This window comes from Hypomesus nipponensis, chromosome 25 (assembly GCF_054491055.1).
Source record: "Hypomesus nipponensis isolate SF chromosome 25, ASM5449105v1, whole genome shotgun sequence".
NCBI classification, from domain to species: Eukaryota; Metazoa; Chordata; class Actinopteri; order Osmeriformes; family Osmeridae; genus Hypomesus; species Hypomesus nipponensis.
Window position 1 is genome coordinate 11,938,801 of NC_140385.1, and position 19,855 is coordinate 11,958,655.

Genomic DNA, 19,855 nt, shown 5'->3' on the forward strand with positions numbered 1-19,855 from the left:
CACAGTGGCTGAGAAGGAAACGGTTGGAAACTGGCTGAAACTGAGGTCTTCAGACCGCTCTCCTGACGGGCCAAACCTAGCCCTGGGCCTCAGCTTACCCTACAGTATCTCTTCTTCTCACACTTTCTCTTTGCTCTCCTTCATCTTCTTCCTTTCCAACCTGCTGTCACCCCAGGGGAGGTGAGGCTAGCTGGTCTCTTACTTCTCCTCCATTTCATTTTGTCCTGTAACCCCTCCGCCTCCATTCTCTTCCAATCATCATCGTTCACCTCCTCCACCTTTCAGTTCTTGAATCCTCTCTTTAAACCCGGCCCAGGGGATCCAGATGTTTCCCCGCCACTTCCCCTCTCATTTCCAAACCTATCCATTGGCCACTGTCTAACGTCCCATTGGTCATCCCCAAGCGTGCATCTGACACTCACCCTCGACGGTGACGTTGTCTACCGACAGCTGCAGGTTCTTGCCTCTCCTCACGACCTTCACGGTGTGCCACTCGTTGTCATTGAGCTTCTGCCCAGCAAAGAGAGTCTCTGGTCCTTTACCTGTGGGGGGGACACGTGGTCACCCAGCAGCCAGCAGGGGTGGTGAAGCACAGAGCAGCTACAACCCACAGGTGAGGAACTGTATATCTATGGAGAAAACCTGCGCTTTCACACACGTTCACACGCGCTCAAGTCATGTCTGTCCATTGGAACACAAGCGCATGCGCAGACACACACACACACAGCATTCAAATAGTGTACACAGACACAGTGTGCCTGTCATTCATTCAGCACAACAAAAAAAAAAAACCTGTAAGAATGACAAATAAATGTGACACGCAGACAATAAAACCGAGACAAACAGCGCCAGAAAGACACCATCAAGTAGGCCAATAGGGTCGTACAACACAGAACCCTATTTACAGTATTGTGTTTTCAACAGTAAGCGTGCCAATAAAGGCCAGTGGTGGACAAAGTACGATACACAAATCCTGTATGCAGATAATTGAACAAGCTACTTAACGAGGCCTACATGAACACATTCCATGTACTTCGTAACCGTCCACCACTGGGAAAGGCAAACAGTGTCGGGCAGCACGACATAGAAAAGAGACCTCTGGACATGTTTCGCAGGACTCGCTCACTGAGCACCTAATGTATTTTGCAGCATCCTTGAGCATTTTCTTCACACCAGGCATTCGGCTGTGGGTCTCGCCTGTTCTTTGCGTTCTCCTCTCATTGTCCTCCCTTTTCGCCTTCGCTATAACATATTCACGGTCACGGAAGGAAGGAACGCGTTCTATGGAGCGGCACACGGCTAGAGTGGAACTGTTTATTAAGGCCATGTTTACAGCAACCTCTCCTGCCACTTCTCTCCATCTGATCTACGGGTTATTTATATCGCTGTAATGACACTGCATCAAGTATGCCACGGCATGAGAGAGTGACAGAGTGGGAGAAAGAGCGAGTCATCAGCATCGCAAAGTGTCCGCCGCTGAAAGGCTACGGCTCGATTCGGGTGTCGGGGGGACCAGGGATGGGTGTCACACTTTTACCGATGGCAGTATTTCTGAGCACCAGCAAATTCTAGAAGACTCATTTCAGTATTGATTCAAAGCTTAAGGTCTTGGGTATGAATGAATGTCATATTTGTCAGCATAACATGTTTTAACATGAAATAATAAGCCACAGGGTTGGTTGTCACTGTATATTCCAATGAGATGTGCAACAAGAAATCATGTTTTTGTTTAATCTAGAGATACCAAATCATCGCAAATGTTCTTAACACAATATGTAATGTGTTCATCTTGGGTGAATTTGGGCAATCTGGGACATTGGGTAATGTGGGACACCTAAACTCCAGTCTTTTCTTCCCTGCTATGACAATGTCTAGTCCACAGAACTTTGACTCTAGGTTTAGCATGAATCTTATGTGACTGAAATCACAAAACGTAATTGGTGTGATGTCACAGCAAGGGGCAGGGCACTAGTTAATCAGGAGACTCCGATGAGAAATGCATGCAAAAAATGTCCCAGATTACCTGAATAAAGTTTCTGCCCTTTGTGTTTAAATCCCATTGTGTTTAATTGATTGCTTATTTACATATAATCATACATATTAAGGGTTTCAATGAAGCAAAACATGATCTATCAGTCAAGAAAACCTTCTGAAAACAGGAACTATAAAAACAAACCTGAGATGAAAACATTGTAGCAACCCAAGGGTGCGTAGTTTGTTCCATTGATGCCGTTGGCGCTAGATTTTCATGCTTTATTCATGTTTTATTAATGCTGTGTATAGTTGAGTGTTGTGGTTCATGAGGTTTGTTAATTGATGATGTTAGCGACTATGAGTTGTTTATATGTGATTTAATAATTCACAGTTGTGCGTCTTGAGTGGCGTCTTGTCACAATAAAAGCCTGTGGTGGAGCGGTGTATGGGACAAAGGCCAAAAAGTTTGTCTTCTCCTTTAGTTTAAATTTCTAGTTAATAATTACTTCAAGGTTCAGTTAGTTAGCTACATCGCTAGAATACGATATACTTTAATGCAACATGACGTACACTCTCTTTTTAATACCGAAGTGCTAGGTGGCTGACATTAAGAATTGAAAGCCCTGACTTACAGTTACTGGTAGACCTTAATATCACCAAAGACTCTCACAAAGACACACACCAAAGATAATGGTGATTAGAGAGGAGAATAATGTGTGTATAAACAAAGCTATAATGATTGGATTCTTCCACTTAACCAGTGGACCAGACCGCTATAGCGGCGGTGTCCATTTGAAGCCAGTCACTTCTATTCAACAAGCTTGTAAAAACTCTTCAGTGGGTTGAAACTAGAAGTTTCTTCAATTATAAATATATAAAAATAAAAAAAACGTTTGCTCTCTAATACTATTTTAAAATGTGTTTTGTTTATGCATGAGGCAGGTCCATTATTAGAAAGCTTTCCATATCACAGGGACTGTAGTGATGGCTGACTATAGCGGACTAGCCGGAGGTGCTGTTGTGCTATGATGAAGTATATCTTGGTGGAATGTGACTGTGCCCCCCAGTTGTGTGTGAAATGATTTAGTTTCAAGGAAAAAGGTTCCATCAATTGATAGCCCACCTTCTCTCTGCACACACACGCACAGAGACACAGGAGAATCGCTTTCCCATTTACCAAAGTCACTGTTCACATTGGTTTTTTGTCTCGAGCCACAAGAAATTGGATGGAGAGAGTTTTAATCACCCTGTGTGTGAAGTAAATATGAAGTAAAGGCCTGCTGCTGCTGCTGAGAGAGAGGGCGAGAGAGAGAAAGACATACAAAAGACAATTGGTGAACCAATGGAGAACTCGAATAAAACTACTTTAACTTGCAGAGAGACGAGCAAATGACAGACAGTGAATGTGAGAGAGAATAAAAGAGTAAAGAGGGAGAAAGAGACTGAGAGGCACGAGCAATGAATAGTTCAACAGAGCGAGGAAAAAATCTAAGAGAAACTAGGAAAACAACAGTGTGATGTATGACCGTGGTCCTTTTGGCTGTGCTGCAGGGAGAATAAATGGGCTGTGCTTTCCCCAGGGACAAAGTCTATGGGTTATCTATCATACTTGGCCACTAGGGGGCCGGGAGAGAGCAGGGGGCACTGCTGAGGGCCAATATCTGGCACAACAGGCAATAACAGCTACTAACACTAAATATAGAGCTTCTGCTGTCAAGAGGAACCCATATATGACTGCTAGCGCCTAGGTGTGCAAGGGGGGTGGTTACGCAAGGCCCCAAAAACACCTGACACATTCAAATAATACATTAATTACACACCGTAAGCCTACTGTGTTTGTATTAATGAGTCATCTTATTGCTCAGCCAAGTAAAAGTTGGTTTATCAAACGCATTCGGATGGAATACGCAAACACATCCCCATCCCGATAAATTCATCACTGTTAAAAACTATAGATTTTTCAATTCAGTGTACATTCATTGAAATGTAAATGCAACCAATTATAGCCTAAAGGCTAGTTTCCATTGGCAGTCCCCCTGCCAGAGTGAAAAAAAAGCTATACAACCTAAAAAAATACATGAAGTTAAAAGGGAAAGAGCAATGGGTATACAAACAAGTGGCAAAAAATAATTCCACCTCTCTAAAAAATAATTCTACTGCTTACCCACTAATGATCACGTTTTTCGGTTCGTTATCAACCATGTTTTGAGATTTCTTTTAAAGCAGTTGAACGAGGTTGATTCTCTAATGTTCTAATGCTCTAATGTTTTGAAGGAATGTCACAGTCTCCTCTTGCTGCCCCTCGAACAGTACTGGTGGCTGCCAGTCTAAACTTGACTAGGCTGCATAGTGGTGGTGGTGGGGGGGGGCAGGTTCAACCGGATTTTGAACATTAAACAGCAGTTCTTAAATGTGATCAGGTTGTCCCAACTTAAAAGTCTGTACTTGTACTGAACAGTGATGGTGTGATTTAGGTTTTTTGTCACGACCGGTTTAAGGGTAGTGGTAGTTGGCAGTAGACCAGTGGTAGTTGGCAGTATACCAGGTGGGTAAGCAGTGAGATAAATCATCTAGAACATATATACATTTTAGCAGCTTCGGATGGACATGTGATTTCAGAGATGCCTAAAGTTGGCCAAGGTGATTCTTTGCATCGCCCGTCAAAAAGGTTAGAAACAGAGACAGGCATAGAAAGCTCAGCGCTGCCATGTAGCATGCAACATGCAGGTTGCAGTGGTGCCCTTGGTACAGCCGCCCCTATACTGCTGGGCCACCTGGCTGCCCGTATGACCAGTCAGTTTGACTCATGGATGACGTGTCGTCTTCTAATGCCACAGACCAGAGGCTGAGAGCTCAACGTTCAATGAGGCAATAAGCCCTTAATGCTGTGCCATCACACACACACGCACGCAAACACATGAAGGCCATACGCACACGCAACGGCTCGACACGCACCAAAAATACATATACACATGGGCGCACACACACACCCTCGTGGACAAACACACGCCTACTCCTCTGAGGTGGGTAATCATTAATAAGACCCGGCGATATTAAAATGCAATTAATTCCACACCATGGTGCTCTTTTCGTGAGCTTACTCTCTCTTTGTCGCCAAGATCAATGAGGGGAGAGGTGCTCTGATCGTACAAACAAAGGATTGTCTCTGTCTTTTCATCTGTCGACTCTGTTCCCCCCCCCCCTTCCCCCTCTCGTCCTTCGCTCTCTGAATCTCCATCATTGACTTCTTCTGTTGTGTGTGTGTGTAAGCCCGAGGGGGTTGGTATGGGGATGTGTGGTCGAGACTCTTGTGGACATCTAATGACGTTTTCCCCTCTCTCCCCCTCTGAAATGATTTGTGTGATGTTTCCACGCCGTTCCAAATGCAAATGGCCGAGCGTCGTTCATCGAGGATGATGGCAGTGCGGTGGTGTAAACAGCCTTCGTTAAACGTGATTGGATCAATGAAGAGACGATGGCTGACGGTGGCTGTGGACCGTCAACGTGATCAGGGGTGTGGATACTACTCAAGTAATGAGTGAATCGGTACTAGGTCTTTGTTCAGGGTCGATGGCACAACATACTATGAACACAAGAGTCTGTTCCAATACTATTGAATGGCAGCTTTCCTTACCCCCTACTGGAAAAAAATGAATGATGTGACAGAAAGAGAGACGATGGAAAGAATGGGCTGTCTCTCCAAAGGATCTTTCTGTCTTTCTCAGCCATCTATACATTTAGCAGACGCTCTTATCCAGAGCGACTTCCAGTAAGTACAGGGACATTCCCCCCAAGGCAAGTAGGGTGAAGTGTCTTGCCCAAGGACACAATGTCATTTTGATTCGACCGGGAATCGAACTGGCGACCTCCAGATTACTCGCCCGATTACCTAACCACTCAGCCACCTCACTCCCCTCTATGTCACAACATGGTAGAAACAGCGTCTCCCCCAGCTCACACAGACTTTCGAATGTGTGCCGGCCCTTCGCAGCCGCGTTCTCCGCGGACACAGGACCCTACTTCCTAACCCCAGCGCACATCACCTCAGCTCCCCACTCCTCACAGCGTCGGGGGAACGGGAAAGTAGGCCGTCGTGTGGCTCGGGGCTCGTTGGCGCGTCGCTACCCATCTCCCCGGCACGGCCAACCGAGAGCAGTTCTGACACGGCCGGGGAGTCTAATTGGCCGTGGCCTCGTCTTGCAGATCGCCCCCAGGGGATCCGGCTCAGCCTGGGAGAGCTCCGGTGGGATGACGGGGGCACGGAGACGACGTTCCCACAAGGCGCAGAGCCCCGGCGAGTCATGAAGGATCGCCACAGCTCGGCGAGGGCACAACCCGCTGTGACTCAGCGACTTGCCGTGTCAGTGGCGCTTGGAGGTCAAAGAAGCGTGTGTCTCTAAGACCGGGTGTAATCCTAGTATGCTGTCAGGGTAAGCGGTGTGTGTGTGTGTGTGTGTTGCAGAGGAAACGGGCCATAGCCACATGGCAGCCAGGGTAAGACTGAGTCTACGTTGAAGAGCTCGTAGCTGTGATGTGTTAACACAAGGCAGCCTCATTATAGCCACTCTCTGTGTATGTTACTCTCGATGTTCTATTGCGAGGATCATTTAAAAAGAGATCCTAATATTACTACTGTACCTAAAACATACTAACGTTTACAATGCTAAATATTCATACTGAAATGAATGTCGTAATTATAACAATTACAAACAGACAGAAATGGCCAACGGGTAGTATTAATCAACCGATAACACTGTCTTGTAAAAGTTTGTCATAAAAACGTCCATTGATTTGCACATTATTTGGTTTTCATGTAGTATTTGATGTGTTACCTACTAAATATCCAACTCGACTGCCTCTATCCGGTTTTATGAGCCCCGTCAGTACTGTTCCTGCAGCTGACATCTTTAGGGGTGGTATAGTAGCCCGCGGAGAGTACCTGACTCAAATATATGGGATAACTTTTATTAGAAGGGAGTCACCCAGAGGTATGGGGTCAGCAGTATAGTGGTGTGTGCAAACACACGCACACACTCACAATAAAAACACCCCCCCCACACACACACACAGAGGGAAAATAGCTGGGGTCGGCAGTCTAATTAAAACAGGCTCGGGGAAGATTCCAACCTCCTTCTCTTGTCCTTTCTCTTGTTCTCTTGCTCTCGGCTTGGCAGCCCCCCCTCTGAGGATAGAGGGAGGATGCCGACGTCCAGCACTTCAGGTGGAAAGAGGGAAGAAGGGAGAGCTGGATGGATGAGTGTAGATCCTGGATGACAGGCAGGGATTTTGATGCAGGCCCGAAAAGGACTGCTAATTTACGCTGACTGAGATTGTTCCAAAAAGTGTGCACGGGTAAGAAAGAGGAAGAGAGAGAGAGAGAGAGAGAGAGAGAGAGAGAGAGAGAGAGAGAGAGAGAGAGAGAGAGAGAGGGATGGTGGTATAGAAGAGAGAGGAGGAAATACTACTGCGTCAAGTAACTCTTCACCAAAAGTGTTGCCATGCCAAGACAGAGGAGTCCAAGTGGAAAGGGGTGTGCTAACTTGTGCCTGTGTGCACGCATGTGTGTGGGCAGGTATTGTTTCTGAATTCTTGTTAGTATCCATGAGTCACCAGCAGGAAAGGGGTCTTAAGCAACCCCCCCAACATGAACCACAATCCGTACACAGCCCCACTCAAACACATTCAGCACACACACAAGCCCACACACACACACACACCAATGTTCATCCCCCCCAAAACACACACACGCGCGCGCGCACACTTGTATCTTTGATTGTGATTTTTAAAGCTAAAAAAATCCTCTTGAACTGTATTCTTATTTGGTCATTGATGTCTTCCTCAGAAACCTCCCTAACAATCATCTTTCTCTCAGTCTAACTCCTCTCCCCATCCCAGTCAGACTCTCGAGGGAGATACGGTGTGTTGTGTCTGGACAGCATAAAGTGGAAACAAGGAACCTCCGAAACACGAGACCAGGTGCAACTCACGCGCCCAGACACACACGCAGGGGTGAAAAGGTAACTGGTGCCGGGCCGTCAACTCGGTTCTCTCAAAGTAGCCCCAGCTGTGACAGGTGCGAGCGTCTTCAGCAGTGTCAGGAAAGTGGTGTTTGCACGTGTGCACGATGCATCCGCCCCCGCATTTGTGTGTGTGTGTGTGATGTGTGTGTGTGTGTGTGTGTGGGTCTGTGTGCGAGCGGATGCACAAGTGGACGCGTGCAGGTGTGAGCGTCTGGAGGGCCATGTCTGAGTACATGTCTGAAAGTCACAACCTACCCTCTGATTGCATCGGAGAGACGCCCGCTCTCCTCCTACCCCCCCCCCCCACCTCCCCCCCACGCTGTGAAGAGAGACATGAGTATGCCCCACTGCCCACAAGAGCTCTCTGAAACACCTCTCCAGCTCTTTACTGGGCCATGACAACAAGTGAAAGAGACACAGAAACGGAGAGTTAGAGTGTAAAAACAAAAAAAAAGGTACATTTCAAGTGGAGTGCCATTTACTTGCCACGCAATAGCCCTGCTATGGAGTTTAGAGCACCGGTTATGAGGTCCTCGGCACATTCTAGACTGGCATGGAGCAAACCAGAAGTGCCTATTCAGCAGTACAGCTTCCTCTACATACCCTATACATTCTGGCAAAGGTGTGTGGATGTGTGTGTGTGTGTGTGGGGGGGGGGGATGTCTGTCGTGCATAGTTTCAGAAAGAGACTGTATGTCATTTGAAAGATTCGAGTGACGTACCTACGTCTCCGCTCACTGTGTGTGCGGGCGTGTGTGCGTGTGCTTGCATGAAGCATGCGTCGACCAGCCTCTGTGCCACCTCCAATGCCCCCGTCACTATGCCATCTGTTCTCCCTGGCATCACTCCCCCACTGTTAGGATTGCCCCTCCTTCTCTCTCACGAGCCCAGCACGCATACTCCACCCTCCTCCTCCGTCCTCACTCTCATATAACCACCTGTAACACTGCCAAATACGCCCCTCCGAAAACACAAGTGTACACACACACTCAGTCATGCGGTAAACCCAATTGCGCGTGGGCACAAATGCACGCACAAATGTGCCCAGTGATGCCAATTATATTTAGACTGAGGTAAAATGTACAGTACACACACAAACACACACACACGCGCGATGTTCCTCCATGCTGCCAACACCACACATCGTCCCACCAGCTCTGCTCTCAAACTGTTCACTCTCTGTGGGTTTTTTACAAGTGCTCCACAGCTTGAAACCTCCAGCGTTCGCCACGTCTCGTTGTTCTGCTCCAATAGGCACAAAACAGAAACACGCTCGATCTCTTTTGCCACTGAGGACCCTACGCCATCAAAACATGGCACCACACGATGGGCGAACGGACCGCTTCGAGGCGCACAGAAGTCTTGAACGGATCTCATTGCCGAATCGGGTGGCCCCTAACACGGTTCCGCCCGCTCTGCCACTCCCCCGAGGGTTCCCTTGTGCCAGCCCGCTATGGAGCAGATGGGTTCTTTCAGCATGACATCACACCGGCCGAGACAATAAGCATGGCATGCGAATGCGAGGGCATGAGCGGGGCAGGGAGGGGGAGGCGCCATTAACACCATATGGGCATCACAAGCACGGCTTCGAATGAAAGGGGCACGCTGCCGGTGAGCGGCAGAGGCAAGCACACACACACAAGTGCACACACACACACAAGTGCACGCACACACAAGTGCACGCACACGCACACACAAGTGAACACGGACACACACAGATTCAACTCACACACACACACACGATAAACACACAAGCACAGACAAACGCCATGTGGCTCCGCTCTGTCTTCCAGCCAGCGATCATGCCCAGTGTTGTCATAGGTTAACGGCTGTTTGCTCCACACAACCTTCACAGTTGATGACTCTGTCCCAGCCTGGGCAGTGGGTCCAGCAGCCGCAGTCTGGCATCAGCAGCCACACTGGTCCAAAGGAGCCCTCTGAGCCTACTGTACACTGTGATGTGCCATCCAGGACCAGCACACACAACCCTCGGAGCTGACGCCTGAGCACCACGGAGCAAATGACGACTGAATGGTGGGGAGGGGACAAGAAGGGGCATGATGAATGAGGAGGGGGATGAGGAGAGGGATGAGGAGGGGAGGGGGGCACACGCGGTTGAAGGGGAGGTAGGGGGATGAAAAGATGTTGTCTTTGTCTGACAATCACTTTATCAAGGGTGAAAAGCTACGATATCACAATTTATCATTTCAAAAATATGTTCCTGAGCGTTAGCGGTATCGGTTATTACAAACGTGTAAGAAGACACAGTATGGCAGAGGGATGTAAGGGGTAAGAGGATGTTGTAAAGGGGCAGCTGAAGGTTGTGTTTCCAAAACCAAGTCAACATCCATATACCCCTGGAAGGCCCAACCTCCCCATACCAAGTTTCACTTGTGTAATAACTTGTGATTTCTAAACTGTACAGTGTGTAAGTGTAACTAAATAGCAGTTCCTATGTAACTACGATGTTGTTAATGTACCTATTTATATGTAGTCAGATGATAGTTAATGCAAAAACAGTAAAAAAAAAAAAAAAGAAATAATAATCAAATCTGAGCAGGCATTTTGCAATTTTGCCTCTGCATTTTATCGAATTACAGTTCTAAGTGCCTAAATATTTTCCTCATATTAAAATACATTTCACTGAAACAGTTAAGTGTGGCCACCACATTTGTTCCAAGCCTCAAACCCTTTAATCACAAAGAAACATTTCCCAACCCAGGACTCCAAACCAGCAGACTGTAGGCATTTCTTATGTATGGGGCTCAAATTGAATTCATGATGGGGGCTATGCAAATAATACCTTATTTAAAGACCCGAGGGTCCATTTTCATGATTCATGACCACTAACAGTGTTAACCTCTCCTCATTGACTTTCAAATTGTTGAGTGTCTTGGTTAAAAAATGAATCCTGTGCAATTTAAATTGGAAACCCTTTTTGGCAAAAGCTCAAGGGGATTGCACACAGCAAGCATGCGTGTTTGTGTGTATGTGTGTGTAACAGTTAGTATGAGTGGGTGTGTGTCCATGAGAGACCACGCAAATCGTCCTTCACCGTTTCTCGCATAAAAAGGCCTGTATAGTATTTTACTCTTGTTTTGTCATGTGTATAACAATGTTAGGAAGCGTATGTCTTTGTGGAATTGCTCGTATCTCTACTTCAATAACCATTGAGACAAGCAGTTTTTTGCTATAGAGGGCAGTTACGTAAGCCGATAAAAGCAGATCCCACGGCAAGAGAGGAGTGTCTCGCTTGACTACTCAGATCAGGTTAAAGCGGCGCTTGACGCTAATCGCAGGCGTCTCTTCATCACAGATCTTGTTCCCTATCTGGAGCCCCCGCTATCTGGAGAGCGACATCTATCTCCATAGATCTAATGATGAAGATGTGCGCGCGCGTGTCTGAGTACGGATGGATGTGCATTTGTTTGTGTTGCGTCTATGAGCCTGCGTGTGTGTGTGCGCACTGCTTTTTGGATGACCGCTCATCGGAAACACGACCACTAAGACCGTCGATGCGACTAGAGCTCCGATTGAGGATGATAAACCATATGGAAACAACTGGATCAACACTCTGTCGCTCTCGCAAACACACACACACACACACACACGTTCGCACGCACGCAACGGCCTGCACCCATCACTCAGCACTGAAAACAGAGGGTCTCTGGCGGAGAGAGAGTATTGGGGCTGGCAGCCAGCCGAGGACATATCCTGCCACTACAGCGAAACAAGCCTCGCGGCTCCGTCCAAAATACGGGCTGATTTACCGCAGCGGAGGGAGAGGGCAACGGAGGGAGGTTAGCGCGGGCGGAGGGAAGGGAGGAGGGTGGGGACCACACAGGGAATGACCCCCCCAGCAATGATTATCCACAGCAGGCACTCTGCCCTCCGTGCCAATTACAGAGATAAGAGTGCGTGTGCTCGCGTGTGCGTGTATGTGGCTGTTATACAGTTAGCGATTAGATAAGCGCAGTTGAAATCTCCAAGCAATACAGATGGCCATGACTGCAGTGAAAATGAACGGGGCTGATATTGAGTGGAAGAGATATAGATTTCAATTGTAATGCGATGAGAATGAATCTTGCGTCATCTTCTACCCATCCTATTTCTCTCTCTCTCTGTCTCTCACTCTCTCGCCTCTCTCTCTCCCCCCTCTCCCTGTCTCTCTCCCCCCTCCCTATCTCTTTCTCTCCCTCTCGCTCCTTCTCCTCTCCCTAACCTATCTTACAATACCATTATATCTCCCTTCATTTCTACCATCATTCTCCATCATTTTTATTCTTTCTCTCGTCTCCTTCTTTCCAGGACTCAAGTGCAGGTGGATTTAGCTGCTTGGGACCACATTTCCCAGCATGCCGCAGTGGCGGCAGCAGCAATGCGCCCTGGGAAAGCCATCATTCCAGAAAGGCAGTATGAACACAGACAGCATCAATGTTCCGCGGCCGTCCTCATTACAGCTCCTATAATGAGAGCAGATCTACCCCGTCGCTCTTTACCTGGCCATTGACATCAAGCGGTTGTGGTCTTACTGTGCAGGGAGAGTTTAACCCTCATTCCCCGCCTTTCCAATAAAGTATTCACTTTCTTGCCCCTGAAGAGCACTTGTTTTCCCTTTGCACCTGTCCACTCCACCATAACAGGCTAGGTTTGAGTGGCCTTAGGCTGGGACACCAACCCCATGCCATTAAAACTGTTTCTACCACCTTTTTACTGATAAAGACGTTCTTGCAACAACTTTGTGCTAGAGAAATAGAGCCTTTATTTCCTTTTGTTTTTTGTCAGAGGGTCCTCTCACAGGGCTAATCAACAATCTTTCATGTGTTCCACTGTAGGTGGATTTGATTGATTTTAGAGGATCAGGGAGTGAAGGGGAGAGCGGTGGTGTGGACTGTTCAGGGTAAATCTATAAAGATTGGGACTTAAGGTTTGACAAGGAAACAGGTCTTCCCTTTCCTACCAGGACTAGTAGATATGGTTCTGGATGTTTCAGGTGAATTGAAAAGTCAAACAAGAAATCTGTAAAAAAATAAATAAAAAAGAGAGTGAAAGAGACAGAGAGAAGAGAGGGAAACAGAGACAGAGAGAGGTAGGGAAAATACTGTCGATAGGCATCATGCCACCGACCTTAAATCTCCCTCTCTCACTTACTGATGCTGCCTCTACATTTCTACCTCTGCCCTTCCTCTCCTGTCCCCCTCTGCTGCATCTCTGTTGCCGCGTGACTGCGTCTGTCTCCATCCTTCTGACTGCACCTCTCTCTCTCTCTGCTAATGTTTGTTCGTCGGGTGTATGGTAGCAGAGCACTGCGAAGAAATGCATTTGACCGAGTCACAGCGGTTGGATATTTACAAACCGGAGGGAACAGAGAGAGGAGAGTACACTCCTGTGACGTTCCGTGTGTGCCTCTCTGACTTGGGAAGGTCAGCTGGGCTTCAAGTAGGAGACCGTTTGGGGACTGACACCTTTCAAAACTGACCTTTGACTGACTCCCACGGCTGTGACCTTTGCCTCTGTGCACAGTCGTTGCACCTTATTTTTTCTCTTCTTACTTTGGCATTTGGACACGATGTGCGATGGCGAACGAATACACGTGTTTCTTAGATCTAGGATTTCGGAAAAGATACACATAAATGAGTCCCTCACATGCTGCCCCAGCAAGAACTATCCACCATGACGGCACATTTACTTAAACAAAACCTCTCGACAAGCTTGTTTAAATTCTCTTCAAACGAGGGAATCTAATGCGAATTAGCAGTACAATAAGGAAAGAAAGCATGTAACAAGTACATTAATAGGTGTCAGATAAATTAAGAATGTAACCTTTTATTCTGTATAAAATTATGCTGTGTTAGCATTCCTTGTGTGCAGAGAGAGGCCACCCCCAAATAAACTGTATAGGCGAGAACAGGCTTAGGTAAACAGGAAGAGCCTTATCTTATCTGAGCATGTAATTTAGTTAGCCTAAGCAGGGCCACTTCAAGACTTGCAGCCGGCTGAATAAAACTTCCTTGACTTCTTCACTGCCTGACTGTGCAATTCTTGATAAAGATTAATATTTCTGACAATAAGTAATACGGCCTTAAGTCAGTAAGTCATATAACAAAATAATCACCTTTTTACCTATTGACTAACGTTTATCTGATTTTAAGATGGCACTAACCCTTGCCTGAACCCTAACCCTGACATATTATGAACAGCTTTATCAAATTATTTACAGATATTACTGAGAATAAACATCTTATGAGGGCTTTTGACCTATTAACCAACGCATATTACAATCACCTGGATATAAAGTGTTTCCAAAAAACACGAGAGCAGTTCTGTAACTGGGGTGATATCTGATGCCCTGCGTCCTTGGAGGCTCAGCACAAAATGGCTGCCGCACAACACCCAGGTAAGTGCATATGTTATACTGTTCATACTGTTAGAGGCTGTGAGAAACAGAATCAAATCCAGCACATTGTCAGTGGTGGAGGTATAAATAGTGTTTCACAAAATTACAACCAAGTATTTGAGATGGAAATTAGAATCTATTATAACTGAAGCACAGTGAAGTTTGCAGGGCCAGTTGACCACTAATTATTGTCATCATCATGTAAAATTGCAACATGTCCATGTGTCAGCTTAATTGATTTTTACTGTCCACCCCATACTCTTCTTTAGCAACTGATAAAATGTGTCAGGACACACACACACACGCACACACAGACATTCACACACACAGACAGACATTCACACACACAGACGCAACCAAAATCACACACACACTGGCACACGCACGCACACTCACACAAAGACACATGTAAACACACACTTAATGTATCTCCCAGTGTTGGCCAAGTTCATTTCATTTCAGCAGTGGTTAGGAAAATGCTCTGATTATATATTCCTTTGAAGTTTATATAGGCTTCAAAGGATTACTTTATTGGGTCATTTCTGTTTAACATTTTAAGAGGTATTTGGTTCATTTCACATTAAAACATGCAGATAGAGGGAAGAAAAAGTGGGAAAATTAAATGATGCTATATAGAAGAGTGATATTTGCAAACATGTTTTTCCAAATCTTCAGACTGTGTTGTTGTAATGGGATCACATGTCTGACGGACAGCAGCTAACCAGTCATGTCTGTACATAGCATTAGAGTACTTTCAATATAATAATCAGAGAAAACTGGTCCTGGGTTTTTTTTAATTAGTGGACTAGCGAGCTTATTGTCAAGGTCTATGTTAAAAATAACCATTGATTGCATTGTTGGATGTTAATGTGACTTCTAATCAAATAGCAGAAAAATGTACAGGAGTACGTCCGGGTTGGGGGCGAAAATCAAAGGTATTGTATGAGTCACAAACCTCTCTTTAAGTTAGATTGTGTTGAATTTAGACCACAGTTTTGAAGATGAAGTGAACATTGAATTAAGTGTTTCACCTCCAGTGAAGCGTTAAATTGCCTTAAACAGAGAATTTAATTTCACCCGAACATTTCAAATTATTCCAACCGCAAATGTCAGTGACTGCTCGCATTTCAAACACACTTCTCCAGTGCTACAGGGGAGGTATCCCTTTGCCTGAAACGTCCCCTACATCTGGTAGCCTATTTACCTTGTGTTTCAAAAAAGGAACTGATGTTAAGGACCAAGCGAATTCATATGAATCACTCACTAATGTGTTGGTGGGGGATATACACTGACAAATTTGACCTATAATAGACTGGATATAACAACATTACAGAACTGAAATGGCGTGTGATTTATGAGCAAACAAACGAATAAACGCGGAATGCGCTCCTTCAAATAGGCAGGGAATCCTCGGACTTGTCTGTAAATGCTGACTGTGTAGGGTTACTTCTTACATGTGTCACCCTGACCGGGCTCAGTGCAGAGGTGACACATGGGCGTGTCACAGTGTGCACTGTGCAGGTGGCACCTTGGGTGATGGAGCCCGTCAGGAGACCCTGCGCGTGTTTGTGTGTGGAAAAGCGTTCGGTCGAATGTGTGCGTGCCGCTGCGGGTGCGATTCTGTCTGCGCGTGTCTCCGTTTGTGTGCGCGTTTCTCTAAGCGATCACAGGTGCAGGGGGGCCAAAGGGTGTGACATCAGCAGAAGGAAGCCTCAGGAAGCCACACACACGCCACACGTCAGCACTCATCTCATCTCGCCCACCGGTACAGCAGTAGGCCTACCGAGCGGGGGCGCTTCGAAGGTCACAACCGCGCGTCTGTTCCATACAACAGTTCACAGTCCAGACCCTATCTGACAGGAACGACAGTCTTTGTCTGCCGCGCATCCCATCAAGTCACACAACGGCGTTCCTAGCTAAGTTTTAGCTGCCTTTGACCAACCTGACGACACGGATCTCACCAAATTTCATCAAAAAGTAGTCAACCTCGAATGGGCAACTCCCGTGCACGGTACACAACAAGATAAACCCGGAAACTTGTATAGATGGTTCTCTGGTAGCATTTCAAATTGTGAATGTGCAGTAAGGATATGGCATAGAATGTGTCAGCAACTATGTATAAACTTTACACTATAGAAGTTTCGCTCAACTGCTGCATTGCTTTTTATCCATCCACAATGCATGGTACGGAAAAGTAATGCAACAGAATCAGGACGCGGACTTGACTGCATCTAAAAGCTGTGTGTGCCCTCTTGTGGTGTCATCATTTCTTCTTCTCTTTCCACAATGGATTACAGGTGCTACAGTGACACCCTGTGTTTGAATGGTTGCACTGCCTAGGAATTTGTATGTGGCACACCAGTGGAACGACACAATAGCTCCCCACGTCTTACCTTGGCATTCTCTTTACTGCGCAACAAAGTGTCAAAACAAATTATATTTCCACAAGTCCTTTGTATGGCACACCAGGTACATAATGCAAATAGGTCAATCATGCATCCACATATACACTCACAAATACCACACACACATATACACAATCAGGATTGCAAACTCCAACAAAACACACTCGCACACACACATGCACACAGCAGGTTTCTCCTTTTAGGCTGCACTTACCTTTGACACTCTACCATCATTTGAGATACATAACAGTTTGAAGTGATTCGGTCACATGTGCTGACTGACTGAAGTTTTTCTAGAACTCTCTCATCTCAACAGGTGCTGTGCCCTATTTAGGGAAAGCAATTAACTGTCTAGACAACAATGTCCCACATAAAATAACACACATAACACCTGCACCTGTGGGCTCTGTCAACTATGGAAAAAAAAAAAGGTTTTCCTAAACACTCATATAAGCATCCTGAAACAAGGTGAACATACCTATCATTTGGAAGGTGAAGATGGAGAAACAAAAAATGAAATTGGAAATGGAAATGGGAAGTTACTGAAAACAAAGAAACAGCCGACAATAGTGAAATGAGGAGCAAAAAGGTACATGAAAAAAATCAAATTCCATAATCAAATCATTTTAACAGGTAGGGAAATCATTTACTTTCAAAATCATAGGGCGATGAAAAACACATTTTCAACTTAACAGACGGTAATATCACCCAGGAATAATCGTTTAACTGAAAATAACTCAAATTATATATATTGAGGCTTGCAAATGGATGGAGGAAAGAACAGGAAGACAGAACGACATAGCTGTCACGTCTATGACATGAGGGGAGAGGGAGAGCAGGAAGCGAGGTGGAGAAGGTACATATCACAGTCAAGTCGAGACACTCAAAAATAGGTAATTGTAAAAATGCATAGAACCACTTACTGAGGTTACAGTCTATCCTGATACAATCTGGCAGGGGAGAGAGCGAGATGGTGAGATCAAATCAAGAGAGAGAGAGAGAGAGAGATAGAGAAAGGAAAAGGAGAGAGAGAGAGAGACATTTTACATCCTTCAAGGTAAATTCTGCAGACAACCAAGCAATTCTCTGGGGGCCACCATCCGGGGACAAGCAACGAGTCAGTATCACCCTTTTCCTTTTTCCCACACCTCCGCTCATCCCTCCATACATCCCTTGATCCCCAAACCCACCCACGCCACACCCAAAACACTACAGAAGGCAAGCTACGTTCATTCGATCTTTAGAAAAAAAAGACAGAAAAACACAGGTAAAAATGGAATACGTATTGACTGTAAACTACTGATCTGTACATCAAGGCAGAGTAGTAACTGCCACAAACACTGAGCTAAAAAAAAGAGTTAAGATGGTGGAGGGAAATGGATTAGACACGTCTTTTTTCACACGGGACGGCTTACGTCCACAATGCACAATGGAAAAAGACAACAAAGCATTCATGATATGGAACAAAGTCCACAATTGTACATTACGGGACTGCTTTCAATATGGCATTCAGGATTAGAACAAACCAATGAGTCCTATTGCTTCCCAGCTCAACATTGGGGTAACAAATTCAAGATAATAGCACACAGTAGGGAAAACGTGCCTTATTCAGTGGTTTCATAATCCCTATTCGCTACAGCGCAAGACGCGGTAGCGTTTCGAACTGAAGGAGTAAATTGTGTGAAAAAGCCTCCCAGTGATGGCCTCTTGAGTAAGGAATACTAAGTATAATTTATCATGAATTGGAAACAGCTTGCCTTGTGTAATTCTTTGGGGGGCGAAAACCAAAAGCAGCAACGGTAGGAAAAGGGTGATCTGCACACATCAGCCACTATCTGCCATTTGCACACATGGGCACCTGGACGAGAACACCACTTTACACCAACATTCACCTTTTTCATTGAGATAGTTTCACTAGTCCTTTAAATGAGATTTTTGGGGCTCCTCTGCCACCTAGTGGTCGAGTGCTTCATGTGCAGGTGGCCGTGGCCGTGGTGTGGTCTCGAGCTGTCAACCGCTACAGAATAGTGGACGCAAACAGCCAGGGACCGGACTCACTGATGCGGTCGGGGGACCAAGAGGGGAGCGTGTTCTCCTTCTCTGCCCTTCTCTCTGTATCGCTCATTTGCGTGCCTCCCCTTCATGGATGGAAAAGCATCAACCTTGCAGGCGTGTTTAGACAGCGCCCTCGCTGTAGGTTCACACACGCCTGATGCTTTTGAATCCACACGGAAGGATGAATAAGCGTACGCTTTGAAAAGGGGTACAGAATGCGAACATAGGTGTGTGTGTGTTTGTGTGTGTGTGTGTGTGTGTGTGTGTGTGAGCCAAGAAATGATGTTGAATGTTTGTTTTTCCATTTCGGACGTGTAAGCTCGAACACATCAGTCCGATTTGTGAGGTTGTCCCCGGCTTTTTGAAGTGAAGTTTATGTGTGATTATAAAATGCGTTGAGAACGGTGCTTCCTTGCGTTTTGTGTGCAATGCATAAACAAACAAGGCCCCTACACAGCAGCAATAGGCAGTAGGCACATTGGAGTCATGCTTACAGTATCATGTTATGTCAAACTAATTTGAGCTGATGCTTTTATCCAAAGCGACGTACAATACAGGGATCATCTAAACCTGTAAGCTCTTATTCTGCAGGCAAGGGCTCTATCCACTGAGCGACGTCAGTGTGTGTGTTTGAACGCGTCTGAGTCAGACAGACATCCCCGTAATCTTTCGAATTAGCCCGTATTGATCAGCTGATTAACATAACTGATCACTAATTGCTGCTAATTGTGTGCCTGAATGCTCTTTCACGTTGATGTAAGACTTGAGTTTAATTAATCCTAACGAGGGATTAGGGATGCGCAGATATTAAAGATACCCCGCTGATTCTAATGTCTTTCATTAATTGCCTTGCAAACTTTATGGATAAAACTCCGATCGCAGGCCTGCTCCTCTGGGTATCATTTGATTTTGAGTCCTTTGGAAGGAAGCTACGTGGGAGTGAAAAAAGGAAGAAGGTGTTTGGGTAAACGGATATCTGACTTGCTGGAGAGAATCAGAACTAT

The 19,855-nt window shown here is 45.9% G+C and overlaps 1 protein-coding gene across 1 annotated transcript in view; it reads right to left on the reverse strand.

Moving 5' to 3' along the window:
* Window positions 1–19,855, reverse strand: part of LOC146222327 (neurexin-2-like) — a 282,700-nt gene that overhangs the window by 248,319 nt on the left and 14,526 nt on the right. The window contains exons 5-6 of the mRNA XM_084691157.1: window positions 17,720–17,746; window positions 423–542 (exon numbers count right to left, since the gene is read on the reverse strand). Coding sequence (XP_084547283.1) covers window positions 423–542; window positions 17,720–17,746 — 147 coding nt within the window. The remainder of the gene's footprint in view (window positions 1–422; window positions 543–17,719; window positions 17,747–19,855) is intronic.